Below are 27,813 nucleotides of genomic sequence, written 5' to 3'. Positions count from 1 at the left end.
CACATCTTCTTATGTAACTGCCAGCCAAGACACAAGAAAACCCATTGGTCCAGAAAATACTCCAGTGTTTCCTTAAATTGTCTACATGATAATAAAAGTCTGAAATAGGCCTTTGCAGTGAGAGGCTGACACTATCAGTGAAGATCTTCTCTCGCTCAGGTCTCTTCAGTCAGTGACAAACATCCCCACAGAGCCAGATGGAATTTCATATGCTTGTGGAAAGTGGCTCTGTGAGATTCATTTACTTTGACAAAAGAGGAACAGAAGAAGAACTTATTAGAAAGAAATAATACAAGAATTCGTGTGATTTTTTGTGTTTGTTTTTAGTTCAAATGTTTTGAACTAGACAATTTCATCAACCATTTGAAGTTCTACAAAAGCTGTTGAACCACATTATTTTTAAGATCTTTTTCATCAGCAACACATGTTGATGGTATTATAAATGCGTCGAGCTCTAAGGAGAGTGACTCACATATAGTACTGTATGTCCTAGATTCTTTGTATGGTATCTTTTATATTGATTGGCATGTTAATTCCAGAAACACTATGATTTTAATGCAGTGTGGCAATTTGAATTAACCTTATATTAAAAACTATCAGCAATACTGTTGTATCGTCACACCTATAAAATGCACACATGTTGTCCTCATTCACACGTTCCCTATTGACAGTAATGTGCTGCAGCAACTTAAGTGTGCCGATGCCGATAAGTGTGGCATAGAGACTCAACATTCTGAGAGGTCAGAGGATCATAAGCTGCAGGTTCAGCGAGAGGTGTCAGAGAGGGGCTGTGCAAACAGACATACACATCCTTCTTTTGAAACAATTCACAGAAACTGTCGACAGGAGCTATTTAAAGACCCATCGAGGTTGCAGTGTGCTCACCTGTGCTGTTCACACGAAGCTGTGAGCATAGTCACCAATTTAAACATCCCAAAAACCCCAAACAGAAGCCATGTAGTTACAGTGTTTACACTTTGAATAAGTTACTGTCCATATGACTGCAGTTCAATTAGTGCTTCTATTATTCAGAAATCATTTCAAATCATTGATTTGGCTTTTAGTGCTTTATTATCTTTATTTTTTTACAGGAGGACATTTTAATCCTACCTTCTGTGTTCCATCATTAAGTGTATATAAACGTTAGTGCTACAGTTCTTCAGTTCCTGTTTTCATTCAGTCCTTTGACAGGAACACATTATTTATGCTTTTACATTTTGCCTGAATTGAGGGATAGGGGTGCTGATTGTTTTGATTGATTTTCTGTCTTCAGAGCACTTTGTGTTACACGAAAAGTGCTTTACAAATTAGGTCTGATTGACTGATTGGTTGATCGTATTGTAGTGCACTTTTAAGTTTTTTGGTCTCGGGAAAGAATTGTATTAAGGGGTTATGGGGGAGTCAGACAAGCAAAGAGAGAGAGAGAGAGAGAGAGAGACCTTTTGCTTTCTTTTTGAGACTCTTTGTAAATGGACGATTGCTAGTTTTTGAAATTCTGTCCAAATAAGGAGTTAAACATTTAGGGAGAGGTATGGATTTTTGTTGTGGAATACAAACACTGGAGTATTCAGAGCACAGAATAAACCTTCATTCATTGGAAACCTAGTTATGTCTCGAAGGTCATGATAACTTGCCTAACTTGAAATTATTTTTTCAAGAGGTCACTAATGTTTTTTGACGCTCCTTTGTACAGCACTCTGCAGATTGAGAATAGTGAAGTTGAAATAAATGACAGATCCGTAACTATGTGATTTTCTCTCCTCCCTCAGGACAATATGAACATCTGTGAAGCTGCAAACTTCCTGGTCAAGCACATCATGGCGACAGAGAATGAAATCTTAAAAAGCGTGATACCAGACACCATCTCACCACAGTACGACTACAACAGACAGTCGAGCTGCTCTAGCTGCCTAAAATAATCAGTGGACGGCGTAATCTATGTCTGAAGAGAAGTCATGGGAGACATAGTTGGACATGGAGGGACAGGCACAAGGCTTCTTTGTTCCACAATGGAGGTGAAGATTGGAGTTCACTGCAGGATCTGATGGACTCCAAAGTTGCACATGAGTTTTAACAGATTTTTCTTAACTTGACAAACTCTGTGTTTCAATATAGACAGATAATTTTATAGAACAATAATAAGTTCAGATAGCCACAAGATGGTTTTCATTTTATTTTGGTGGCATTTTTACTTAATTTACCAAACCGTTATTGTGGCCCTATTGGGTTGTTCCTAAAATCTGTGCAAGTTTACATTTCTTTGAAGACATTTAATCTGAGAAAAGACTGCGAGGCCCGGCCAGAATAAACAGTGGAGTCAATTCTCCCAGAATGCTCCATGAAACAAACTCAAAGGAGAGCGGAAAGAACGAAACTAAACAACAAATTGGGAGTCTGATTCAACCTTCAAATCTGTTCTTGTCTTGTATGTCTTGTTATTCCTTTCTTTCAGAAGCAAAGACAACAGTATTGACACCTTTCAACAGTCGAAAGGAGGATTGGAGTGTATTTATCTGGATTTGCACATGCGTTGCTTGTTTTTATTGTGATTTTAATTTATTTACAGTATGCGTTTTACGAAATACTTTTATGTAATGCTGGTTAGTTTATTATGTAAATCTGCTTAAATACTCTCGACAAATGACCATTGTGTTTGTGCTATAAAAGCAGGCTAATTAAGTAACAATGCATTCCTAATAATAGCCACAATTTGTTGGGGGCAAGCAGCTGCAAGGAAAGATAGAGTTCAACACACAAACATCCTGGAGTTTGTGTGTGGTAACTCGTCCCTTTCGGCTTGTGGGTTGCCAGTGAAGAAGTTCAGTTTTGGGTGATGAAAGGTTTGTCAGACATGTTTGTTTGATAATGGAAGAGAGTGGGTGTCCTGTGTTTGTCTAAGTGTGTGTGTGTGTGTGTGTGTGTGTTGCCTATTTTTTTTTCTTCATCTGAAGGAAAAGAGCATTGATTGTCTGGATGTAAACCAGACTTTCTTATGAGTTTGCCTGCCAGTCCCGAACCCTCTGTATCCATGGTAACTGGATCAAGTCTTTTTTTATGGGTATCCTCAAACGTCTGTGTGAAGCTATTTCTTGCTGTTCTCCCAACCATACAGACGACATAAATGCACACACAACGTACACACACATGTAAACACACAGATTTTTCCTTGCTGCGTTTTGTTCTTCTTTACAGGTTCTTTTTTCTTTTTTCTTTTTTTTAATCTTAAAAACTCTGCCCTCCCTCAGCATGGATGTCTTCCTTTTAAATGTCACCTGCCCCCCCCCCTCTCTACTTTCTTCTCTGATTCAGCATGTACTGCATATTACACAAAACTGCACAGGCTCAACTACACACCCACATAAGCAGTTTAAATTAGTGTTCTTCCAACAAGTTAACACTGGTCGCATTAATGTGACTGTTTTTCTGCTTTTTGGTAGATCTGTGGATTGCTTGAAAGCCATTTCATCAGGAAAAGCGAAGTCACAGTATCTTAACACACTGTTGCCACAGGTGTGTCACTGTTCTTACTGTAATGACCTGATCTAAACTGCATGTAAACTTAAGTCCCTGGGTGTGAAATGTGCTGAAGCCAGATCAAATTCATTGCATTATGTGGCCTGTTCCGATTCGCACAGATTACAGAAAGTGTATGATGTGTAGTGTACTTGTGTAATTGCTTTCTTACACGTCTCGTCGTCAGCTGTGGTTGCACAGTTTCGAGCCAGATCACAGTCGTGTCATATGTCATAGTGCGTGTTTCTTGGTGCTAATTTACAGAGTGCGCACTGGTCTCAAACGTTACCTTTTCCCCAGGATTACAACCGCACAGTGTTCGTCTGGGTCATCATGAGGCTGCGTAAAGGGATCCATCATGTGACACCACCGTGGTCTCTCGCTATAGATTTCTGAACTGATTTGAACTTTAGAAAAAGCTGCACGCCCACAAGCACCCAGGAACACACGTGTGTCAGTCTGTGTAGGGTCTACCTTTTCCCTTTGACCCACAAGGGACCTGCACGTCTTCTTGTGGATTGGTTCTGTCCGTTATTTATTGTGAAGAAGTCAAAAATAAACAGGACGATTTCGCACATGTTGCTGTTTTTGTAACGCAGGAATATAACGTGACACCAAAGTTCACTCATGGCTTCAAACCTTTGACCAAGAACAAACCCTTTGACATCCTCATGATCACTGAAAGTCTTTAGTTGAGTTTTACAACTAACTACAAGAGAGAGAAAGATGTGTGTGTGTGAGTTTGTGTGTGTGCGTGTGCGTGTGTGCGTGTGTGTGTCCAGGACTCTCAGGTTCTCATTAAAGCCACATGACTCAGTGGATTATTCTCCGTCTGAGGGATAAAAGTTGGTCTTCTGCTCTTACAAATACATCTCACACTACCAACAACATATACAATGATACAAAAAGGCTTCAAAAAACACTTTGGACAACTTTCATCACCTGAAATTTATCAAACAATATCAAAAAGATATAAAACAAATAAATAAGCACAAGAGATACAAAACAAGCTCACTCCTGACTTCAATCATGTCTTAAACATCAATGGAGTTGGAAGAGTAACAGTAATTACTTTAGAATTCTATTTCCAAAGATGGAAACAATAAAACAATATGATTTAACGTCATTTGGGGGGGGGGGGAAATCCCAAAGTTGTTGTCTTGTTAGCTCTTCCTACGACAACAGCTGGCACAGATCTAACTATTCATTATTGGAATTATGAGCCCAACATATTGTGCTCGCTGTGATTCTCCGGCTGTGCCAGAGAACCACCTACAGAAAAAAAACACCCACATATTCTCAGAGAGAGAAAAAGACAGAGAGGAGAGGGATGGGAAGAAAAGAAGGTAGTGAGGGGAGACAATGAGATGAAACAAAAGTGACACTCACATTTTGCAGCTCATTAGAGGGGAATGCAGTGAAAGACGAGCATCAAACAGGTCAAATTAAGCAGCCCTTAAGGTATTTCCTGTCAGAATTTAGACTATTGCGAGGAGATCATGCCGTATAACTCAGAGATGAACATGTCCAGCAGAACAAAACACATTCAGATCAATGGAGTTGGTGGATTAATGGCGTATCTGGACAGAGATTAATCTTCTATCTAAAAGAAAGCTTCAACACTACCAGACCTTTTTCTCTCTGCCCTCTGATAATACGTGTTCATGTGGGGCCATCTGCTGGCAAACGAGAAGCACAGCAGCAGCACAGCATTTTGAAAGGGTTTTTCTCTCATTACCATTTACTTACCACTTTTTGTTTTTTCTGAATAAAACCACAACATTCATAGAATCGGTTATATCTCACTTTGAGATATAGATGTTTTTTTTAGGCTACACAAAAAAAGCAACGCTGATGTACACACATACAATCCCTGAAGTGAAGTGCAGTCACTTGAGAATAACTGGATTTAAGTCTTAATCACAGCGTGTGAACGCCAAGCAAATGACCTCCTCTGCTAGGGTGAATTCTTCCTTTTAAATCCCTGGGACCTCAGCCACTTTGTGTTCCCACTCCCCTGTGCCAAACTGAGGGTGCTGATATCCCCATTATTTCTCTCTCTATGATCAGGGCATGAATAGCCAGCGAGAATGAGCAGCATTACCATGATTTACCGACTTCAGTTTAGGTTAGTCATCATTCTGGGAGTATTATGTTAAGTTTAGATAAAGAAAACTAAGAGGTGAAATCACAACCTTTGCTTATTTAAAATAGCCTCCAAAGAAAAAAAGAGAGGGCTTGAGGAGGGCTTGAGGAAAGAGTGAAGATAAACTTAGAGAGTAAATTAAAAGTAACAGAGAGCTAAAGAGAGAGAGAGAGAGTTGGACTCAGGAGGGAGAAACATGAAATACTAAGCGAGGTATTAAATCATTAATATATCTGTCCAGGTTGAGAGATGAATCCTCTGAAGACCTCGGGAGCTTGGCTATTCATCACTCACACTGAACGCTGACAGATTTTACATCTCATTAACCTTACTGATGGCTCTTCAATGACACTGCATTGCACTAACTCCCAACTCAGGGAATAGAGGATGATAACAGACAGCTTTGACTGTTTAGAGTTTTTTTTGTTTTTTTTTGTTTTAATGTTGATTTGTTCAGTTTCACTTTTGCTTAAAAAATGCAATCCGTTTGGCCATTGGCATAGAACGATAGGATTTGCACAATAGAAAATATATGACAGCAGTAAAAAAGCAATTTGTACAGCATATGAACAACTCAACAGACCGTGCGTGCATTGCCACTAGGGGGCGTTAGGAACCAATGATAAATTACAAATAAAGTACAGCTGAGAAAAGTACCTGATTAAAAAAAACATTCCTACATAATTCATCATCACTGAAGACATTCACACCCCCAAGAAGACACTGTCTTCAAACATTTAGTGTGCTCACTCAGCATTTCCTCATTACAATCAGTGCTCTTTGTATTGTAACTGAATGAATCATTTGAAAGTGTGCTCAAATCAAAGCTGCATTTTTCAACAGCTGTCACGAGTAAAAAGAATCAAATTAATTCCATAAATAATTGTGCACATATAGTTAACATCGATCATGGGGAGTGAGGAAAACATTGCAACGTAGATAAGAGTTGAAGATGTGCTTTTGTATAAGCAGGGAGAACATCTGAACTGAAACCCGAATGATAGGACTGTAAATAATGCGTGACACAAAATAAAAACAGCTTGTACTGCAACCATCTTAAAAATGTATCTACATTGTTCTCTTGACCCGTGACTGTTTAATAGGTGGTAATAGATAACCAGTTTTTTTGGCATTACGCACTTAGAACAGACACACTTGTAATATTTTCATCACACATTGTGATGCAGCATTTCTCCTTTAAGACGACTTTGTCCATGTGTAAAAGAGTTGTTAAGGTGAAACATCTTAAGGTCAGTTTGTGAGGTCTGTCCCGGTGAGTGAAGTAAAGCTCTGAGAGTTGTGTGTGCTGCTGAGCAGCGCTGTGTCACTGTGGTCAGGAGGCCACAATGACAGCCTGAAATCTGACAGTCAGAAGGTAAACATCGTCAAGCCTATTTGATGAATTGTCTAAGTTCGGTGCAAAATGTTGTTCTGAACTGTTTGCAAGAGGTAATGCGTGTGCTCAAGCTTACTGTCTTGACCTGAGAATGTTTTTTGTTTAAAACTGTACCAAAATGTGTTTTTTTTTTTTAACAAGACAGGCCTGTGTGTACATAAGTATGAGTCCTGAGGTTACTGTGCAGAGAAGCACATTATACAGAGAATATTATTTATGATTATCTGATTAAAGTTGTTAGCATCTTGTAAAATAAATGTCTTTTTTTTTACATTGAATATGGCAGCATTCAATTGTCAGATGTTTGTTTTTTTTACTCTAACCACAAAACTAACTGTAAAAAGTATTTCACAAAGCTGGAGGCATACACTGCAGAAAGTCCTGAAACACAATATCATGGTTGGAAAAGTCAAAAGAAGGATCCTGGGCACCTGGAATGCATCACTGTCTCATTTTTGAATTGTAAAATGTTGATAAAAAAAATTGTGCTCCTCATGACATTGTCATTAAAGGGGAGTTATCTCACAAGTGTTCACCGGCTTTATAGTGCAGCCTGTACTCAAGTCACAGTCCGTGTCATGTCCTTATCCACAAGGTGTTGGGAAATCTTTGGTTTCTCAAGATTGCTACAAGTTTTACAACCCCATGAACATCATTACAAGGAACTTTTTATGTGCTGGGTTTGTGTCTAAAGCGAAGGTGGACCATCACCTGTAAATGTATCCTTGCTGGAGCTCGAGAAAGCGTCCTCCGAAGCTCCGTACAGGTGAGGGCTCATCGAAGGGCCGGAGATGGAAGCCCGAAGCCGGTGTTGCAGCTCAGGTTGTGAAAGAAGCTTGTCTATGTGAGGAATGAGAGTGGAAAGAGGGCAGTCTGGGGAGGTGTATTTGGATAACACCTGTAGCTGCTCTGGCTGCAGGTCAGCTCCACTGCAGACCTTCTGGCACAGAGCGGAGACACTGTGACAGGTTTTCAACTTCAGCTGATTCAGCTGGCTCCTTTCCGTGATCAGTTTCTCCCTCTCCGTCTTCTGCAACACACACATGCAGTAGACACATTCAGATGACCATATCTGTGCACAAAAACTGGGGGTTATACAAAATGTATTGATTGTAACTCATGTTTTACCAGCTTGTTGATTTCACACTGCAGGTTATAGATGCAGTCTATTTTCCTCTTACGGCAACGCTGGGCTGCGAGGCGGTTCTTGCTGCGCCGTCTCATATCGTGCACAAACTCCTGCTGCTCATGTGTAAACACGTGCGTCTTCAGGAGCTGTTGGAAGTCATTTCTGCTCAGATCCACAATCAAGTCCACAGAGAAGGGCAGCTGCATCTGCAGACAGCAGGGAGGGAAATGGTTAACAACACGTGGAGAGCGGCACATTTGTAGTGTGAAAAATGATTGGATTGATGACAATCATGAGACACGGCAAAATGTATTTCATGAGAGGGAAAAAAAACCAACTGATAGTTAATAAAATATTAGACAAATACTATTGCAAAAATTGAATTAAACAGTCGTTGATGTCACACAATCTTTTTGGAGAAGATGGAAAAATATATTCTCGCCAAGCTGTTAATAATTAAACCACAACTACGAGTGGTTAATGTTCAAAAGCAGAGGTCGGGTACTGGATAATTACTGATGCCAGTGTGTGACAGGACATGTACACACACCTGTTTACTGGAGCAAAAATAAATGCTGTAGTCTGCTCGGCAATGAGCTGGACTTTGTGTGCACTCTTCATACTTTCAGTTTAATGGAAATAGCTCAGACAGGATAGCAGCGGGACAAGTTCCTCAAATGTGTTGTTTGTGTTGCCTGTAGTCATTGGTAACTCAATAAGCTGAGCTGTCACTTTAGCTGAACTGGACTCTGAACTAATTAACTAAACACACACTCTAACACACACTGTCATCTCTTTTTGGTCCTGTATCAAAGTGTCTTATCTAACACAAACAAAGTGAAGTAATCTCCAGGTCGGTTGAGCTCGCAGATGTTTATTGAAGCAGATTAATTTTTAGTACACGCTGAACTTGACACCTGCAGGAGGACAGGTGAAAGGAGGCCTTGCTCACCTGTCTCGCCCTCTCTCTCGTGTAGGCCTCGCTGTCTCCCTCTGTTTCCGTCTCGGTGTCTTCGTCCTCCCCCGAGTTAAAGGACGACACTCCTGACTGAGAAGCCCCCTCGCACTCGGACAGCTCTCCCTTCCACAAACATTTGCCCTGGTCCAGATCTTGAAAGAAGGGGCAGCTGGCGCTTGTGTTGGAGCTGAGGTTGACGTGGAGCCACTCTGAAGGAGCGCTCTTTCCCCTCTGTCTGCTCCCTGTTTCGTAAAAACTTCCAGCGTGGAGGTTCTGGGAGTTTGATTGAGAGGAGTGCCCGTCGGACCCCAGGCGCTTAACTGGGTGCTCCGCCACCTCCCTCTCCACGGTGCTCCATTGTCTGGCTTTATTCAGAGACATGGCTGCTGTCTCCATGCTGCCTGCTTGTCCTCTTTCTATCTCGTCATTGACCCTTCTTCTCTCTGCCTCTTTCTCTTCCTTTGCCTCATGATGAATGGATACTTGTAAACCAAAGTCCCTTGTTTTCCCGTCCTCTGTAATGTCCATGACAAACCTTTTGTGTCCTACAGAGCCAGTGGTGGCGGGGCAGTCACTAAAGGTTTTCAAGGGGCAATGGTGCATCATTAACCCTGATGGCCCCTCAAAAGGCGTTGTACTTAACCCCGAGGCCACCGACTCGGCTCTGGATAGCTCTGAAAAGCTGGCGTCTTCCTCCATATGCATTTCTTTTTCATTTTCCTGCATTTCATCTGTTTCTGCCTTAATAAAATCAGCCTCTGCGTTCTTGTCATGTAATCCAGATACACTTGAGTCATCAGCCTCACTTCTGCTCTGTCGGACGAGATTCGAGGATGAATTTCCAGAGAATTGGACGTCACTTTCATTCTTAACGTTCAAACTGTTGCAACATGGGGAACAGGAGAGGTCACAGTCATTACTGATAACTGTGACTGGATTGTTCACACTTTTCTCTGGGAAACAAGTTTCCTTCCCACAGGCTAGCTGGAACTTGCGATATTTTGGAGCTTGCTGAAAGACATCATTTGTCCCTTCAGTTCCAGGTGTAAGAGCGCCTGAGCTGCTCTGACTTCCCGTTTGGCTGTTGACTGATTTGTTAAACAGAAAAGCCACTTCCTGCTGAAATGGTGACTCAGCAACTGGTTTTACTGCTTTCTCATCCAACAAAACATCGTCAGAGTTTATGGGACTGTCGTCTTTTGATGAGTGTGTCTTGCATTTCTTTTTACAACAGGTCTTTCTTGGAAAAAGAGCAGAGCCCTGTTTGCTAGAGAAGAACTTAGGGAGGAGGAACTCAAAGCACGCCTCGTCCAGGTCTCTGAAACCAAGAATGGAGGCTGAGTTTCGTACTTCTAACACGTCATCTTTCCCGAAGAGGAGTTTGGATGTGTAGGCAAATTTCAGCAAGGGTTCAAAGCCAGCGACTGACACCTGCAACAGCAGAAAAAAAGAGATATATTATCATTTTCTCGACTGATGTTCGAGTAATATAGTCCTGGCAAATAATCAAAGGCCCAGTTCAGTGAAATAAAGCGAAGGAAAGTAAAACTGTACTTGTGTAGAAACTACATGTGTCAACATGTGTTTGTCTGTAGCAAATAAATTGAAGAAGTGTAAAGTTTGCAGTTCCTGTAATTGAAACATCTTTTGATACGCATTACTTACGCGAAAAGATCAAATTAAAAAAAAAGGATCTGGTGATCTCTTTTCTTTTTCTATTTTAAAACATAAATCAGGACCAAAGTTTGAACTCTGTTTTATCTTTTCTTGGAACAGTTTATTGTTTACTTGGCTTTACTTTGAAACTTTTTGTAAAGCCAGTCTTCTGTGGGGAACATTTAAAAAGCTGAAACCATTCTGAGTATTAAGAACAGAGCCCTTCAAAATCAAAACACCGTCACAAATTGTCTACAAGTGACACATCCATATTCTAGATGAAATAGCTCCACTCTGTTTCTTGAACACTAAATCTATGTACCATGGAGACTGATGAGGAAATAAAACCTGCATTAGTTCTCTGACGTCCCTTTTCCACAGATTGTGGAACTGTATGTTTTATTACTTTGTATCTGTGTGGCTTTATGACGTGACATCTCACCTCCTGCGGCAGACTGATGACCGCTCCATGCTGTGTGAGAGATGAGATCCTGTGTGTGAAATACTCGCTACAGGAAGCGAGCACTGAGCGGTGCGCTCTGAAACTCTGACCTTCCACCACCACCGTCACATCACACAGCATGTCCCGGCGACGCTGCTCGTCGAGGCGGCCCAACAAATGGGAGGAATGAACTGTAGACTCAAATGTAAACACAGACGAGCGTGGCCCAGACATAGCCATCAGGGACATCTATAACTAAACACAAACAAAGACATACTTATGGTTAACTATTTTCTCCCATTAGGTCAAATAAATCACTGTCAATTATAACAGTAGAGACATGCCTACCTTAGAAAGATGACTTTATATATCCAAGCGTCTTAGAGCGTTTCAGAAAGTCCCAGCTGTTGAGTCCTCATGGTTATTTCTAACTGGAATGCTGTTCAACAGGCTACGTTTCCCAGAAAGCCTTATCTCAACACGGCTACAAACTAAAAACTGAGCTTGACTCAGTCATATGGCCTGTGTGTGTGTCTGTGTGTCTGTGTGTGTTAGAGAGAGGGAGGGAGGGAGGGAGGAGGGGGAGGGGGGGGGAGAGAGCGAGATAATCGAGTGAGAGAGACAGTGAGTGTGTGTGCGTGTCGCAACAGCTCTGGGTGTAACAGAGTGAGTGCTGACTCATGCACTCCTGCTGATATAGGGTGAGCAAGCAGTTTTCCCGACCATACCAATCCCACCCTTGGATCTGTCTGGTGAACTGACAGGCTTTTTCCCAGAAAATACTTGTATAGATTTACCTTGAACACAATGCAGGGATTAAGGTGGAGTTTGGGAATATAATCCTCATGTTTACTCAGGATAACATCTAGTGTATGCCTCTCTATCTGTAGAGTCCCAGAAGAGTAAGATCTATTAAGAGTGAAATCAGTGAAAACACAAACACAAACGGACCTGTTAAGCGAAAAGTGAGGCTTCTATGACGCTTTTAAAGGTTAATGTTTCTCACGAGGTTCTTGTTTTGCGCACTTTTTGAGGCAGTGGCATATCTGTGTGTGAGCTCAGTCTTTGGTATGTGTTTCTGTCTGTGTCAGAGAGAGAGAGAGAGAGAGAGAGAAAGAGAGAGAGACAGAGAGAGAGAGAGAGAGACAGAGATATATATATATATATATATATATAGAGAGAGAGAGAGAGAGAGAGAGAGAGACAGAGAGAGAGAGAGACAGATATATATATATATAGAGAGAGAAAGAGAGAGCATGTGCATGTTATTAGATAAATCAAAAAGTAAGCAGCAGTGCCATTGCAACAAATGCAACCGAACTCTTGTCCTTATGTGAATATTAACTAGTAAATAGTAACTTTTTTTTTGTGGTCGAAGCTTTGACGTGTCCACAACTGTTATCAGACAAAATCTGCAACGATTACTTTGTTGGCATAATAGTACTGCCAAATGGTGTCAGAGTTTACAACACTTCTGACAGCCGAACTTCATCGCAGCAGGCTGAGAGTGGCGTACGTAAGAGTGGCGTTGTCATCACAATAAAGCACTGTTGCCACTGTCACATGATTTTTTTGAAGAGGAAGAGGGTAGCCTAGCAGAGTCTAACTGGTGTCCAGTTGTTGTTTCGTAATTCCAGAGTGAGCTAATCTCCTTTTGTAACAAAAATAAATAAATAACGAAGTTCCTCTTTCCATGGAAGCTATGCATTGTTTAAACACCACTGTCATGAAAAAAATGAAACAAAGGAACTGATGTCAAAATAAAATGTGTTTATTAATAGACGAGGATGATAAGCAACAGTTTCTTCTGTAGTTTTGTTCCTCTTCTGCAGGTGGATGAGACGTGAAAAAAATGTACAACTCCTACAGTGTTGTGTCGCAGCGGAAATGTAGTCTATTGTGAAACAGACAATCAGCCTTCTCGTTTTACTCTTCCTCATAAATGGCTTCAATTCCCTGATCCCTGCTGCTGCCTGAAACAATCATTTCCCTTTTATAATAACAGGAACTGCTGGGGCAAGAGGAGGAATAAGTCGGGATGACACTCGTCGTAATCAACATTTGGACCACAACACACCACCTTTGGCTCCCTCAACAAACCTCAGGTGAAAGATCTGAGTCTCCACAGGACCTGAGAAAAATATCAGAATATGTGGTCACATTCACAGCAGCTGACATTAAATACACTGAGGTATCGCGACCTGAAGGGTTCTGCAAGATCACATAACAGAAACTAGCATCCGGAAAGGAGGCCTTGTGTCCTAGTTTGGTAGAATCACTCAAACAGCGTCACACTTATGAAGACAGCAAGTCTGTGGTTAAAACAAATGACTCACACATGAATAAATACAGCGCCTTTCCGTGTATTTACTGGAGCTGATTCATTGACTGTTGTTTTGAAGAATGAGTCTTTATTTCTGCTTGGTTTCCTGGCCTGAATGTCCAGCTCGATGTTTTGTAGGTCTCAGGTTCCGTGGAGGTCGCTGGTCACGAGGAGTCCTGCGTCGCGTGACTGGTCAAGCAGAGCGTCTCCAGCTGCTGAGCGCGCTCGTTGTGGACAGTCACCAGGGTGCGGTTCTCCTCCATTAGACGCCGAAACTCCTCCTCTAGACGGGCGATTTCAACTGCAACTTTCTCGTCCTCTACCAGCTCCGCCAGCAACTTTCGCCTAAATAAACAAATGAGAGCAATCGTTTAGCAACTACGGTTCTTCTCTGCAGTCTGCAAACAATTCCCTCTTAAACTGTTTGTTTTATTTCTGCCTCCCCCGGCCTTTTTCAGCTGCAGACGGCATCAGTTTGCACTTTGCCAGTGTCCAGAAACACCACAAACAGACCTCTTTTCTAATAAATGATCATTCACGTTAATATGTCTATGGTTCTACAGCTCTCCAAGAATTTGTAAGGAAACAAGGGAAGCCCAGATAAATATTGAAACAAAGCAAACTTACAGGAAAGGGCTGCGATTGCCAACAAAGTTACACTCAGCTTGAAAGAAATGTTTAAGCTATCTGCTTAAATCATATTGATTATCGTGCTCAGACGAAACTGTTTCTTACAAATAATTCAAGTCACACAACAGAGGTTGAACCACAGTGCTCTGACGTGATTAGAGTCAAATGACTGAGTCCAGGTTTAAATTGTTAAAGGAGCAAGAGAGAAAAGGTGGGCCTTTCAATTTGATCCACGAAATGGGGACGAACTACTGAGAAAGCTGCCTCACCTTTTGATTAGAGATGTGAGCTAAAGAAAGATAGAAGTTAAAGTTACCAAAGAATATTTATGCGATAAAGTTCCACACTTTCAGACCTAAGAGCCCAACTCATTTGTTAAAGCAGCATTTAGGCAGAATTCAGGCCTGTGAGGGAGGGCTGTAAAAGTCAGTGTAATGATGTAGTCAGCTCAGCCTGGACTTGTAGCCTACAGTACTGTTTTTGGGCCTTTTGCTCTATAATGGATAGGACAGCTAAAGAGAGACAGGAAAAGTTAGGAGGAGAAAATAGGGGATGATATGCAGCTAAAGGATAAGGAGAAACTTTATTGAACCAATGGAGAAAGTCGAGTCGTTACAACAGCTCAAAAACAGGAATATAAAAAGCATCAATAGCAAAAAGTTGAACACCAACACCCCCCCCCCCTACATACATTAGTTAGGTAAAGGAAGAAAAAAATACAATAGAATTAAACAATGTCAGGAACAAACACTATAAGAACCCACAGCCACTGGGACGAGGACTAGAGCCTCTGTATATGAGGTGCATGACATTGCCGCTAGGCGATCTGCGCTCCCAAAGTCCCTCTGCTTTTGAGCTTCCTTGTTTCACCTGCCATGTCCTCTTTATTCTTTCAGCCCCAGCCATTGTTTCAAACAGTAACAAGGAGTGCTATCTGGCCTCTTTTCAGATGTGTCATGAAGCTATATGCACGTCTCACGATTAAACAACGACCTGCTGCCAAAACGACATATTGCTGAGTGCAGACGTATGTACTATGGTTGAAACATTTCTTGTTATTTAACCTTGGTGTTCAGGCAGTTCTGTGTTTTGTGTTATGTGACATTTTGACAACCACAGGGTAGTTTATTTTAACATCATATAGGATTTCACTGTTTTTAAGTGATAGTACAATTACCAAAGTGTGTGCGCGTGTTTGTGTGTGTGTTCAACAGAAGTCTAAAAAAAGGGAAGAGGTTTTTCTTTAAGTCTAAAAGCATTAGTCCAGAAACTGGACGATCATGAATAAATCTGACCTCATCGGTACTTACTGTTCCTTTTTTTCATTGTTATTCAACAGAAGACTCTTTTCTGAGTAATTTCTGAAGATTTACAAATATATTTTCCAAAAAATCTAATACACTGCCCACTTGAATGGCATCAAAAGACACGAAATGATCTCAAATACCTTAAACTGAGTAAACTCAAAACATCATATATGGAGGACAATGTTAGAAATGTATTTATTTCAGGACAGGTAATATCTATGTTAGGTCTATTTACATCTGAGAAGGGAATCAACATTTGTGTTGATGATGAGCGGTGTCATCACAGGACTGTTTTAACTGACTGGTTTGGTTTAAATGATAAAATCATGAATTGAATGTTTTACTATTCATTCATGATCAAATTTACACTCGTTTGAAACTGACCAAAAGCAGAGTGAGTACATGTTGGAATTTCCCTCTCAATGTTTTCAAGTGTTGTTCCTGTTGTCATCATTGCAACACTACGCTTCATGTCTGAAGCTCTGCTGTCACTCTTTTAGCTTCACTATACTGTATATAAAGTAACAAAAACATTCTTTAAAGTGTGCAGAATTGTCTTCCACAGAAATAATATATTGTCTTAATTAATAAATAAATATCAGTATTAGTGATACCTGGATTGTGAGTATCGATGTAAAAGCACCATTTGTTAGACTGCCTTCACTTTCGTCGGGTATTGTTTCCATTTATTGTACTGTACTTTAATTCTGACTTTGTGTCTTAATGAGAATGTAGATGTTTCCATGAGTGAAAGCCGGAAGAGAGAACCAAGAGTTTCTCCTGACCTGACTCATTATGTTCTTATCTAAACTCAAGGCTAACCACGCCCCAGCAGTCCTGCCTGCTGCTCTCTATTTAGGAACAGCCGATTGGTGTAAGTTGTCTGTGTGTGTGTGTGTGTGTGTGTGTGTGTGTGTGTTTGTATCTGTGAGAGCATACCTATGTGTGTGTGAGTTTGTGAATGTGTGGATGGTGGTGGTGGTGGTGGGGGTAACAGCAAGGGCCTTGAAAATCCTTTTGCTAATACTACCCACAGCTGCTGAGGGCACAGGGGACAGTGGTCACTGTGTGTGTGTGTGTGTGTGTGTGTGTGTGTGTGCGTGTGCGGTTTACACTCCTGCTTAAATGCAGCACATACATGCATGTAAGTATCCAGCAGGTAATTCAATGACCCCTTTTCAAGGTCTGCTGTGAGTCAAAATTTCCCCCTTATAAACAATGTGCTATGTTTTTCAAACACAAGCAAGACATTGGACGCTCATTTTACTCTCTAGAGCTTTCTATCTTGAGTTAATCTATTTTTAAAATCATAATCGTCAGGATTGTAAATATTGTTTAAAAGAAAGTAGATCATCTGTCCAATGCTGGATGTTAGCAATAAACATGTGCCACCTGGTGGACGTGTTGATCAAAAAACGCTTTACAGCCTTACAATGCAGACACACTGCACACATCCACGATGTGTGGAGACACGACGCCCAGCTTTGCTGCTCAGTAGGTGTTTAAATGCAAGTCCTTCATCATATGATCGTCATGCATCTGAAGAAAACAGTGACATACTGTTTAGCAGAGTGTAGTTTGTATTAAAAAGTCAATATAAGACAACTAGTGGAGCTGGGCGCTGCAATGTAAAGTCGGGCCTCACAAAGTGGATGCATGTTTAGCAAACCTGGCTTGAGTAGGATTTCAAAATATGGGTATTTATCTTCCAAACATAAAGAAATATGACTATAAATAGTGCAAGACCCTGGAACAAATAAAACAACCTGCACAAACAGTAAGACTGGAATTGATTTTTTTTTCTGCTGTCAAAACTTGTTACTCTTGCAGGGAAATTTCAGATGTTGCATCACAAGGACTTCCATTTTTTTTGTTTCCATTTGTTTGAGAAAATAATTTAGAGAGACTCACTTGCGGTCCTCAAGCACAGCAATGTCATGTTTGACCTGGTGGAACTCTCTGGCCATCCTGCAGTGCTCCTTGTACACCTGAACGCTCTCTCTCAGTGCGACACAGGGGGGCACGGGCTGCAAGAGGTCACAGAGAAACATGTGACCTCACAAAGATGTAGTATTAGTTCAAGATGACATTGAACAAGCAGCTCTATGTACACAACTAAATCTGTTATATGAAACAACATTTTTTTTTTTTCCCCACGGGGAAGTTTTAAGATGCTTCAATGTGTATTCCCTTTTTCTTCGACATGTTCTTTGCTGAGCTGGAAAGGGGATGATTCCTAATGTCTTAAGTCTGTGGTTCTCTTCTGAGATCTCATTCAGGAAAAAGCACAACCCAAATAACTGATTCTTTTTTTTAAATCAATCAGATGGATTTAATAAACTGATTGTGCAGTTTGAACCTCAGATTACAAAACATGTGAGAGAACAAAGAATCAGAACCAACATGTTTGAAAAGCGCTTCAGAGACTTTTTGACAGACTTTTTTTATTTTAATTTTAAATTTCAGGCACACATTCGTGATCCACTGAAAATCCACCAGGTGAGAACCACTTAATGCCCCAGAAGTATCAATATTTATTTTAAACCATAACAGGTGACCTTTTAAAGAAAAGGGAGAATATCCATGACACATACTAGTGCTGGATTGTTGAGTTAAAAAACACATGTGAGCCCTAAAATGACCTGTCTACTTATAACTTGTTTTAAAACTCCTGTGAGGAGTTTTCAGCTGCTTACAAAACAGACTGGTAACTAACACAAATGCCTCTTTGTGATCTGCAAGCACAAAAGACAATCAACATAAAGAGTGATTATTTCTATGTAGTTATCTAATCCATAGAAGTGCTGATCACTCATACGATCGATCATTAAATATGGTATCTTAAACGTATATGGCTTTGGTGTGGTCCTTGCTTGTGAAGGAGGTTTTGTCAGAGCAACATTTTTAGTGACAGCGTGTTAGCGTTTTATTGAAGAACACACGATGTTACTAAACTGTTAAAATCAAAGTAAAAGCTCCTGATGGCCATCTGTTGTCGGTCACTGGGGCAGACAGAGGGACACAGTGGGAAGGGTTCAATAATTACACAGTCAGGATTTGGTCAATAGGTCGCGTAAACAGGTTGACATCTTAAAAAACAGATTTCCAGGCCTGGGGAAGGCATTGAGAAGGGCACATTTCTTTAATTGATTAACTTAAAAACAAAATACATCTTTCCGGCAGTAATACAAATATACAGTGTTCAAATCCAGATACATTATCATTTGGTAAAGAATAAAACTTCTCATTGTGTCTTTCATGGACATCATCATACAAATCTCCAAGCGGCCTGTTTGAGCACACATTTCTGCAAAGTGGAGAAGGCAACCGATGGCGAGGATGGACTTTTCTTTTGATTTGGGGGGTTTGTAGAAAGACTATGGACGCATGTTAGTGTGAGGAAAACACAATGAAGTGTATTTTGTATAATCTGTGATCTTTCAATGACTTTGCTTTTATCCATGTGAATTCACACATTAACTTCAATGTTGCTTTGAATTCAATCTTAAACAGGGCACTTTTCCCCTAATAGTACAGGCTTAAATGTGAGAAATGTCCTCTATTCAATTATTAAAATGGTTTCTTTCTCAAGAAACACGTTTTTTTGAGGACCCATTCAATTCCCCGGGGACCAACATAAATCACCACCTGTGTGTACTACAGAGAAAATGTACGCATAAACATCATTGCTAGGACAGAATATGGACGCAATCATTCAATGGCATGCTACTACTGTTCTCATTTGACACTCCAAACCAACATGCACTTTATGTGACCCTAGCTTTGGCACTCACTGAAGGATAATTCAATGACAACTGTAATAGCAGGGTGAGCTCACACACAGTGAAAACATTGATTTACAGGGCTGATAAACGAAAGCACACGCTGCCCTTATGCTTCAGCTTTGGCCTAAAAAACAACAACAAAACACACCAAATACAGAGAGAAATTCTTCCCCAACACACACCTGCTGAGATCAGACTGTAATGTCCCATTTATTTCAGGATTTCTTTTGTATTGCTTTGATGCACTTAGTCTCTCCACCAGGCCATCTTTTTTCACATTGATGAATTTCAGAATTACCATCTGAAAGTTGTTTTTTGTTTGATTAAAAACACATTCTACACAAAAACATGTAGAAAATAAGAAATGATTTGGCGTCTCACCATTTGACTGATCCACTGGCATATGAAAAATACAGTATTACACAGAAACACAGAATCGGACGTGAACTTTAAAACGTGTAGGTCATGGCCGTGTTTTTTTTTAATATTCTGCCTGTCCTCACTTGTGCTGCTCTGACGACAACACAACGTGTGTGTCCAATGTAACGTGACCCTGCTGCATGTACTGCATACCTGTAATCGCTGCTCAAGATCGGGGAAAGTCTGATTGGCATCCTCCACATCTTTTACTTCTGTTAAAACAGGACACAATGTTTCAGGAATAATAATAAAAAATAATAATAATAATAAAATTCCAAAGTGTAAAAGTCGAGCTCGAAGAGAAAGATCAGTAGAACAAACAAAATACGACAGTACAATTATGGAATCAGAAAACGTCACCTGTAAGTGTCAAATGTTAAATATTTTGTAAACATAATGATCAGTGGATAAAAACTTAGTTGTATGTATAAGTGGCACCTGTTGGGTTAATAATTTTAATTATTATTTCAATATGTACAAATGCTTTTTTTTCCGATAAAATGAACACTTTAACATCCACTCTTTGTATGTAAAGTAAGAGGCATCTTTGGCTGGTAGATAGATGTCGCTGAATCTAATGTTACTCCTGATGAAAAGTAGTGAAAGGTAGTACATTATTTACTATAGTATATAAGTACTTGTATACTTTCACTTTATTCAAGGGGGGAAAGTAGGATAAAGTGACACCTGATGGTCAATGTGCAGAATGCAGCCATCTTATAAACCTCCACAACAACCTTGTCTTTTGAAGGGACGAGGGAAGAAGTGAAACTCTCTGAAAGACAGAAGTTCTTTGAAGAGGCTGCGATTGGTTTGCCCACTCTGGGCTACAGTTAAAAAATACTTTTGGATGCATCTAACATTTCTGGATATATATTTTTAAAAGTCATCTTTAAGATGATCCTTCAAGTGTTACCATTATGATTATCCTTGAGAGACTTTGAGACAGAGACTATTCGTATAAATCTGCCGTTAAATATGTCGCATATTTAGGAATGATGTCGTGACACACCTGCTTTCACGGACAGACAATCATATATTTGATGCATTGAAGAGAGCTGTCATTGGCAATCGATTTAAAAAAAAAAGTGTTGCAGTCATACGGTGTGTTGTTTAAAAAGAGGCACAGAATAGCTGATCCTTAAATCTGTAAATGTTGAAGGATAATGTGAATTCATAATGGCAGCTTCTGGGTTTCCTTTTTTTTTCTCCATAAATATTACTTGCTGTATGTCCTTGATGTACAGCCAAGTGACTTGTCCTACAGGCAGTTGCTTTAATACCTTTCTTCACCTCATAAAAGGGCTCAAAATGAAACACTATAGGGGCCTCTAATATGACACCACAACATGGCAACACAGTGCTAAACTCATGAATGAGCCATGTCCTCTTACTGTCCAGAAGTAATGAGCTGTCAGACTGTGGGACATGCAGAATACAGAGAAAGAACTATGTGAACAGACAGACAAACACAGACAGGCCAGGTGTATGGACAGAGAGGGATTCAGACAGACAAAAACAGACAGGTTGTCTGCACCAGCCACTGCCTCGCCAGTAATGTCCCCCTGGAGTTGTGGAACACATGTGGAGAATCCTGGGATGATGCAACCGTCTAAAAGCAGCAGTATTAGCCTGCAGCCATGGGGGCAATTATGATGTGGAATAAATACAGTTCTCATGCTCAGGGTCCACACAGCATGGGGTTATAAGTATGCCCGGCATGAAGTCATGAAAGGCCTAGAGGATGATCCCCGGACAGAGCGCGGGTCTCAGTCCCCATGCTGAGAAACACGAGTTCAAAGACACGACAACATGGTCATGGGGTGGGGAGGGAGCATCTGATTCTGGAGGTGAGGGGTAGAGTTACCATTAGCAACTCTGGACCTTGAAGTACACCCAAAGTAAGTCACGTTATCATGCTGCCAACTGAAGCAGACCTGATGCAGTGACTGTGATCAATCACACAAAAAAAAGAGAGGCCTTGGAGAGCAGGATGTCTGGTACCATCCGGTCTTGTTTTGGGATTAATGATAGAAGACAATTAATGTAGCGAGAAAGAAAAAAAACCCCACTATGTTAATTATTTAGATGTGAAAATTAAGTCAGGAAAAGTTGCTGTGAAGATGATAAGCAGAATGTCATGTCTTGAATCTGTGTGAGATTTGAATGCGTCTCTCCAACTGCAGCCCTTCATCTCACCTCCTAAGAGAAAGACAAGGGGGATCAGAGATGGGTGGAGCAGGACTGGAAGTGTTAACTGCTTATAAATATAGGCCAGAGTTCTAAAATCTGAACAGTGAATCAGGCAGTGGGACAGACTGTTAGTATTAGAGGGGGAAACTTGACTCTGCCATTGAGTAGCTGCAGCTGCTGTCCCAGTGCCGGGCCCCACTGCAGTAAAACATCCTGAGTGACAGTCCCTCAGATCATAGGTAGAGCTTTGAGATCAGTGTGAAAGACAGTGATGATGAATGTTGTGCACGTTTTGATTGAATATTAAAACATGAATAATCATAGTCGTATAAAAGCTGCAAAACTGTACTTTTAACAAGACATACGAGGTTGTATATTTGAACAGAAATAGAGGAAGCACCTGTCTCAGCTACGGCCTAGAAGAATGAACACAGTTAAAGTGAGATGGTGTGTGTGTGTGTGTTGGGGTGGGGTGGGGGGGGGTCTGGTCTGTTTTGGTGGGAAGAATCTTGTGCATGTGTCCCACACATACTGAAAATACAACGAGAGCAGAGCCCTAAGCTTACGCACTAAACGATCAGTTGAGCAGCGTGTGTAATGAAAGCACATTTTAAGATCGGTTTGAGACGCAAGAGGAGCACAGGTGCATATAACCATGTGTGTGAGGATGGCTCCCTTCTGCGTGTGTGTTTACCCGATGTGTCGTTGAGGCTGAAGGCGATTCTAACTTCAGATTTATCAGGAGACACTCTTCTGGTTGAGGTGATCATTTATCCCTTGAGCCACGGAAACAAAACAAGAGCTGTGAACACAATCAATGGATGGTATGATCAAATAAGTTTAGTAACTTGGGGGGAAAAAAATCACTTATACAGATTTGACAGACACCCTCATAAAAAACACCTTCAACTACCTAAATTTGAAGTTTATTGTTGGAGACTGTTGCTTGAACATCACACAATTTGAGGATCTATCTAGGTTTCGGTGAAATATGAATGTAGTCCCCCCCCCCCCCCATTTCCAATAACAGGTTGTTAGATGCATTATTTGCAGATAGAGAAGCAATAGTTACATCACCCATATTGCAGATACATTATGTGTCCAATCTATCTTAAAAGACTGAAAAACCAATTTTTTTAATACCAAACAAGTTGGCTAAATGATGACAGACCAAGAAAAATAATATAATAATAAATATATTCTGTTGAATTTACTCAGCCTATCAAATCACACCTAGTAAAGTTTGTTGCCTTAATAAAACACACAGCAGCTACTTTCATCATGCATTTAAAGTGGTGTTTGCATTAAAAAATCAGGGAGCTCTGACAGACTGACCCTGAGGTCTGGATTTTGCATGCCCCCTTCCAGTGAATGTACAGGCTTTTTATAACAGGACATTTGCCTGCTTTAACCCTACTAACCCCCCCCCCCCATGCTACGTCTAAATAACCTCCTGCATCAGCAAATAAGCACACTTTTTTTAAATGTATCTCTCTGGGTTGCTAGAGGGAGTTGGAAGGTTTTGTAAATTACTTAATGTTTTTTTTTTTTTAAATCACACAAGTTTGAGGAGTCTAAAAGTGCAAATATTGAAGGTATTCAATCCACAATTGTTATGGAGACTAAAACATGTATGTCCAATATTATAAGCTATTTATGCACTACATGTGGAGGACAGAGTAAAGATGTGTCCATGGACTATCCTCACCATGCAGTGAACAGCTGAAACAGACTCATTAACAGGTTAGTTTACCTGAAGCACACGAACCCGATCCAAGAAATCCGAAGAAACGGTTCAAATGAGGTAACAGCTTACGTCCACTATCAATGCGGTTGTTTTCCGTCGGGCCAAAGTGACTCAGCCGAAGTTCCTCTGCGCAAATTCAGCAGATGTGACAAAAAGCTGACCTCCACTTTTTTTTTTTCTCGAGTCTCCAGCGGTTTTATTTTTTTCAATCAAAGTCAAAAACGTCCACCACAGTCACACGTTTTCCTTCAGTTTAGCACTGCGTGGGTTTGGACATGTTATCCACGGACAAGCAGACACGCGGCAGAGAGCAACACAGCAGGACTCGGGCAAGAGAAGGAATGCCGCCCGCTGTCTCCCCCGTGGCGGCCCGGCTCCAATTAAAAGTCTCAGATGACATGACAGTAGCCCGCAAAAATGCTCATAGCTCCGGCTGCGCTTTGAGTGACACGGTCATACCGCTGGGACGGTGTTTGGCTGTGCAATAGCTGTGCAATGAGGCAGTTGCTCAGAATGAAGTTCCCGAGTTATAAAAGCTGCGGAGGAATAAATAGAGCATCTCTGTTTGTTTATATCGCGTGCTTGTGTTTTCGTGTTAATTGCCAAGTTTAGTCTTAATTTTCTCCCAGCGAAGCAGGTCATTTGAGAAGTCCATCTGTAAATATTTAGTCACCATTGTCGGTCGAATCGTTTTCTCCATCACACTTTATTTGAATCTCTATGAACTACTGAGTGCGTGCCCTAATTTTCGAAGTTAAACAATACATTTGCTGCATTAAGAATAACAATGATATTATCACAAAATGTTTTTAAAAACAAAGGGTCGATAAATACTGCATCAATGTGGATTTTTTTTTTAAACATTCAGCTAAATGTTTAAAACAGGGCTGTTCTACTCTTCTTAGTAAAAACAACACAGAGGTTCATGTTTTCAATTAGCAAAAATGTCCTTTTAATTAACCTTTTGTATGTTTCCACAATTTCTGTCACTTCAGAAATTGGGCGTGTCCAGACTTGTTTGGTTGGGGTTGCACTTTGGGCTGGCCAATCAGCCTTTTAGGGCCCATGTCACCTCTGACCACCCCTTTCGACATGCCCCTGCTCATGTGCATCATAGTCCACATAACTAGTCTAAACCCCGGTTTCGGAACACAGGAGGTGTCCAAAAGTATGCAATAAATGCCATAAGTTAGAACCTGTGATTCTCACATTGAAAAAGTGCTCAAGTCCCCCAGTTCTGATTTATTAAGTGTCTTTTCTATCTGTGAGATCACTTCGCCTGCACACCAGCAGATGAGAGCATTGCCCCTGAAATGTTTACTGCCAGGCTTTCAGACACTAGTAGAGAGAGACAGAGACTCAGAGAGACAAACAGAGAGAGATAAATGATGCTCTGTACCTCCAGGACTCGTCCTCCTCCTCGTTTGTCTTCATTGACAGGCTGTTGACACAGACCTGCCTTATCAGCCCCAGAGACTGCTCGTCTCATTGTGATGGATGGGACGCACTCAAACGTCTGCCGCTCTTTTCTGTTGGAATCAGAGCGAAGATTTGATTCCTCTGTACTCGTATGTACAGCTGAGAGCCCTGAGTAGTGATCGGGAGGCAGATTTGACAAGTTTGAAAGATTGAAATGTGAGATTTAAAATTTGTTAAGAGGTAGAAAATCTGCAAGAAGGGCTTCATGATAAAGCACTTTGTTTTATGCACACAAAAAAAAGCACTACAAAAAAGTATCCCACCAATTTTTTTTTTTCCCTAAAATGTCTCTTTTGGCCATCTCTCAATCTCAGATTCTCTTTCTCTCCATCTTTTTCTCCTTGTTGGTGCAAGAGGTCGAGCAGAATGGAGTATAATCTCTAACCTTCCTACCAAAGGCACAAACAGACAGATGCCTTATCCCTTTATCTCTCTACATTTGTCTCTCACCTCTTCAACACCAAGGTTGTTGTCTCTGTGTTTTAGGATGACTCAGACAGACGGTTTCTGTGGCTGAAACAAACAAGGACATGCAGGTGAAAAGAAAGAAACATCCAACAGGAGGATGGACATACTGTAGTTCAGGTGAGATCATATTAGAAAGGAAGGTATGGCGTCCTGTTCAGCTATGCAGGATGCCGAGGTCAGTGTTGTAATCCACGGCCTCATTCATGACGGATTAGATGATGACAAAAAAAAAAACTGACTTTGGTTTTGATTAAGAATTATGGGGTTAGGAGATTAGAGACAAGCAAGCACTATTGCATTGGACTTGAGCCCAATCCCAGAATTAATCTGAATACCAAAAAAAAGAAGAAGAGAAAACTCATTACATGAAGAGATTAAGAAAAGCTCGGTCCAGTTCTCTCAGGATGCACACTATCCACTACGGAGAAAAATGTCACAACAAAACCTCTGACACGCAGATTTTATGAAGTGTTAATATCAATATATTGCTTTCCTCTTTGAAATGTAAATGCGTAAACTGGTAAACGCTGAGAATCAGAGGTCTACTGTGTAATTCCTGACATTATCGAAGATGAATTGTACTCAGATACCCTTTCTTTATCCCTCTATTATTACTGCGTTTGTTTGCTTTTTTACTATTATTTGTTCATGTTTACTCTTTCAGAACATTTTCCTGGGCATTTGTAAAGCGAAGACTGATATGCACCCATGCTTGATTATAATTTTACTGACAGCAGGATATCTAAATTGTGGGGAATTCAAAATAAAGTTTCCAATAGACCACATACACAACATCCTGATTGTGTAACAGCTGTATGTTTAGAATAAAGAGATGAAAGATAGACTCGTGTATGTGATGGTAAAGAGAAGCGGATCAAAGGTTAGGGCTAAAGGTGAATAATACAGAGAGCATTAGTCGACTGCGATTTTTTAAGACCATGTCTGTGATTAGATTAAAGCCAACCACAGGATATAAGAAATGTTCTATTGCAACATGAAGCTTTGAAGGATTTGTCAATGCAAATATGAATCAATGCTCTGTGATCATGCTGCAGAGGGGCGATTATGCCACAGCTGCTAGGAACCCATTCTGCACTCACTGCTGTCAGCCACCTGACCGTCCTGCGTTCATTAATTGAGTGTTGATCAAGGAAAATTGGCTTCTCAAACCAACATTTTACCTGAATTGATGGTTTGCAGATTAACTTGTCTGAATCCTTTTCAGCAGTGTAAACACAGTAGTGTGAATAAAATCTCAAAGTCTTTGCAGGTGTTCTAGTCTAGTGTGTTCCTAGTTTTTTTTTCCTTCTTTTTTCTGGCATCAGTGCTGTCATTTGAAATTGAAAATGAAGAACTATCTCAACTTGGATTTACTGCATCTGTCTTTGTTTGACATGTCAACTAGTTTCAAAACTCAGAAAAAAAAAAAAAGATAAAATGTTTTTAAAACCTCAGTACAAAGTAGACCTGCATGAAGAGAGAAAAGTTGGCAATGTGCGAAACCATCATCTGATGTTGAGCTCAGGATATGTGACAAACAAATAGTTTAATTAGCAATAACTCAGTTTCTACATCTATATGCTGTTCTTCCTGTTCAAATAAATATCCGTTTACAGCATGTCGCTTCTAGATCTAAAATACATCTGAAAAGCTTTTTTTCCCACCACTAAATTGGCTCCAATTATTCTAAGGGTAGCAGAAAGCCAGCTTGAGCATCACCTGACTGCATGAAACTGGTGTGAAAGCATGGCCATTATACAAAGGGCTCTGTCTGACAGGTTAGACTGTATGCATGCTGATTCAGAGAGCATGACTTTCTTTTTTTTAACCAAAAATCTTCAAATGCTCCTCTGGTATTACAGATACTGGTAAAGATGAGGAAGGAAACATTTGGCAGAATGTGTTTAGGGGTTTGTTTTGACAGAAAACGTGTGCTATGCATCCTGGTACTTGTATGCACAGCTGCATGGGTTCAACTCAGTTTCCTGTAGTAACAGAAGTAAACGGAATGTTTAATGCTTCATTGTAATGAATTAATCATTAACAGTGTACTCAAATTTCCCTTTGGTGAAAGATCTTTAAGCCTGTATGCTTCTATTTTTTTAAACGAACATTTTAGGTTATATATATATATATATATACACACACATACATATATACACACGCGATGTAGCGGTTTTGTCCATGGATCATAATCTTATCTCACCATAGATTATGATGC

At 40.5% G+C, this 27,813-nt stretch overlaps 3 protein-coding genes across 6 annotated transcripts in view; 1 reads left to right on the top strand and 2 right to left on the bottom strand.

Annotated features, from left to right (window-relative positions):
- Nucleotides 1-3,244, top strand: part of rab38b (RAB38b, member of RAS oncogene family) — a 5,812-nt gene extending 2,568 nt beyond the window's left edge. The window contains exon 3 of the mRNA XM_079355067.1: nt 1,770-3,244. Within this exon, the coding sequence (XP_079211193.1) occupies nt 1,770-1,919 (150 nt within the window). The 3' untranslated portion in view covers nt 1,920-3,244. The remainder of the gene's footprint in view (nt 1-1,769) is intronic.
- A 1,198-nt stretch (nt 3,245-4,442) lies between these two features.
- bach1b (BTB and CNC homology 1, basic leucine zipper transcription factor 1 b) lies at nt 4,443-11,785 on the bottom strand. Its single transcript, XM_079355066.1, has 5 exons — nt 11,589-11,785; nt 11,241-11,495; nt 9,137-10,573; nt 8,184-8,390; nt 4,443-8,085 (listed from the first exon to the last, which is right to left on the bottom strand). The coding sequence occupies exons 2-5, from the start codon at nt 11,487-11,489 to the stop codon at nt 7,744-7,746; spliced, it is 2,235 nt and encodes a 744-aa protein (XP_079211192.1). The 5' UTR covers nt 11,490-11,495; nt 11,589-11,785; the 3' UTR covers nt 4,443-7,743.
- Nucleotides 11,786-12,995: 1,210 nt separating this feature from the next.
- map3k7cl (map3k7 C-terminal like) lies at nt 12,996-25,843 on the bottom strand. Of its 4 annotated transcripts, none has more exons than XR_013780060.1 (6): nt 23,652-24,138; nt 22,593-22,700; nt 19,859-19,917; nt 17,412-17,527; nt 13,577-13,908; nt 12,996-13,371 (listed from the first exon to the last, which is right to left on the bottom strand). XR_013780060.1 is itself a non-coding variant. In XM_079355070.1 (6 exons), exons 3-6 carry the CDS (start codon nt 22,666-22,668, stop codon nt 13,728-13,730), a joined length of 432 nt encoding a protein of 143 aa, XP_079211196.1. In that variant the 5' UTR covers nt 22,669-22,674; nt 25,045-25,174; nt 25,575-25,843; the 3' UTR covers nt 12,996-13,727. The 4 variants fall into 4 exon arrangements, 3 of the variants coding, with proteins under 3 accessions (XP_079211196.1, XP_079211194.1, XP_079211195.1); XM_079355070.1 differs by lacking the exon at nt 23,652-24,138 and adding exons at nt 25,045-25,174; nt 25,575-25,843 and having other exon boundaries at nt 12,996-13,908; nt 22,593-22,674; XM_079355068.1 differs by having other exon boundaries at nt 12,996-13,908.
- Nucleotides 25,844-27,813: the final 1,970 nt, after the last annotated feature.

Source organism: Symphodus melops (assembly GCF_947650265.1).
Source record: "Symphodus melops genome assembly, chromosome: 11".
NCBI classification, from domain to species: domain Eukaryota; kingdom Metazoa; phylum Chordata; class Actinopteri; order Labriformes; family Labridae; genus Symphodus; species Symphodus melops.
Note: the sequence above shows the minus strand (reverse complement) of the source record. Positions and strands in the feature narration are given on the sequence as shown.

Excerpts from the sequence above, each read along its gene's own strand:
- bach1b (XM_079355066.1), bottom strand. The coding sequence starts at position 11,489 with ATGTCCCTGATGGCTATGTCTGGGCCACGCTCGTCTGTGTTTACATTT. Across the intron at positions 10,574-11,240 it reads TCATCAGTCTGCCGCAGGAG|GTGTCAGTCGCTGGCTTTGA; the intron begins GTGAGATGTCAC and ends CTGCTGTTGCAG. Across the intron at positions 8,391-9,136 it reads CGAGAGAGAGGGCGAGACAG|ATGCAGCTGCCCTTCTCTGT; the intron begins GTGAGCAAGGCC and ends TGCTGTCTGCAG.
- map3k7cl (XM_079355070.1), bottom strand. The coding sequence starts at position 22,668 with ATGATCACCTCAACCAGAAGAGTGTCTCCTGATAAATCTGAAGTTAGA. Across the intron at positions 19,918-22,592 it reads CAGCCTCAACGACACATCGG|AAGTAAAAGATGTGGAGGAT; the intron begins GTAAACACACAC and ends CTGTTTTAACAG. Across the intron at positions 13,909-17,411 it reads GCTGTGCTTGAGGACCGCAA|GCGAAAGTTGCTGGCGGAGC; the intron begins GTGAGTCTCTCT and ends TTGTTTATTTAG.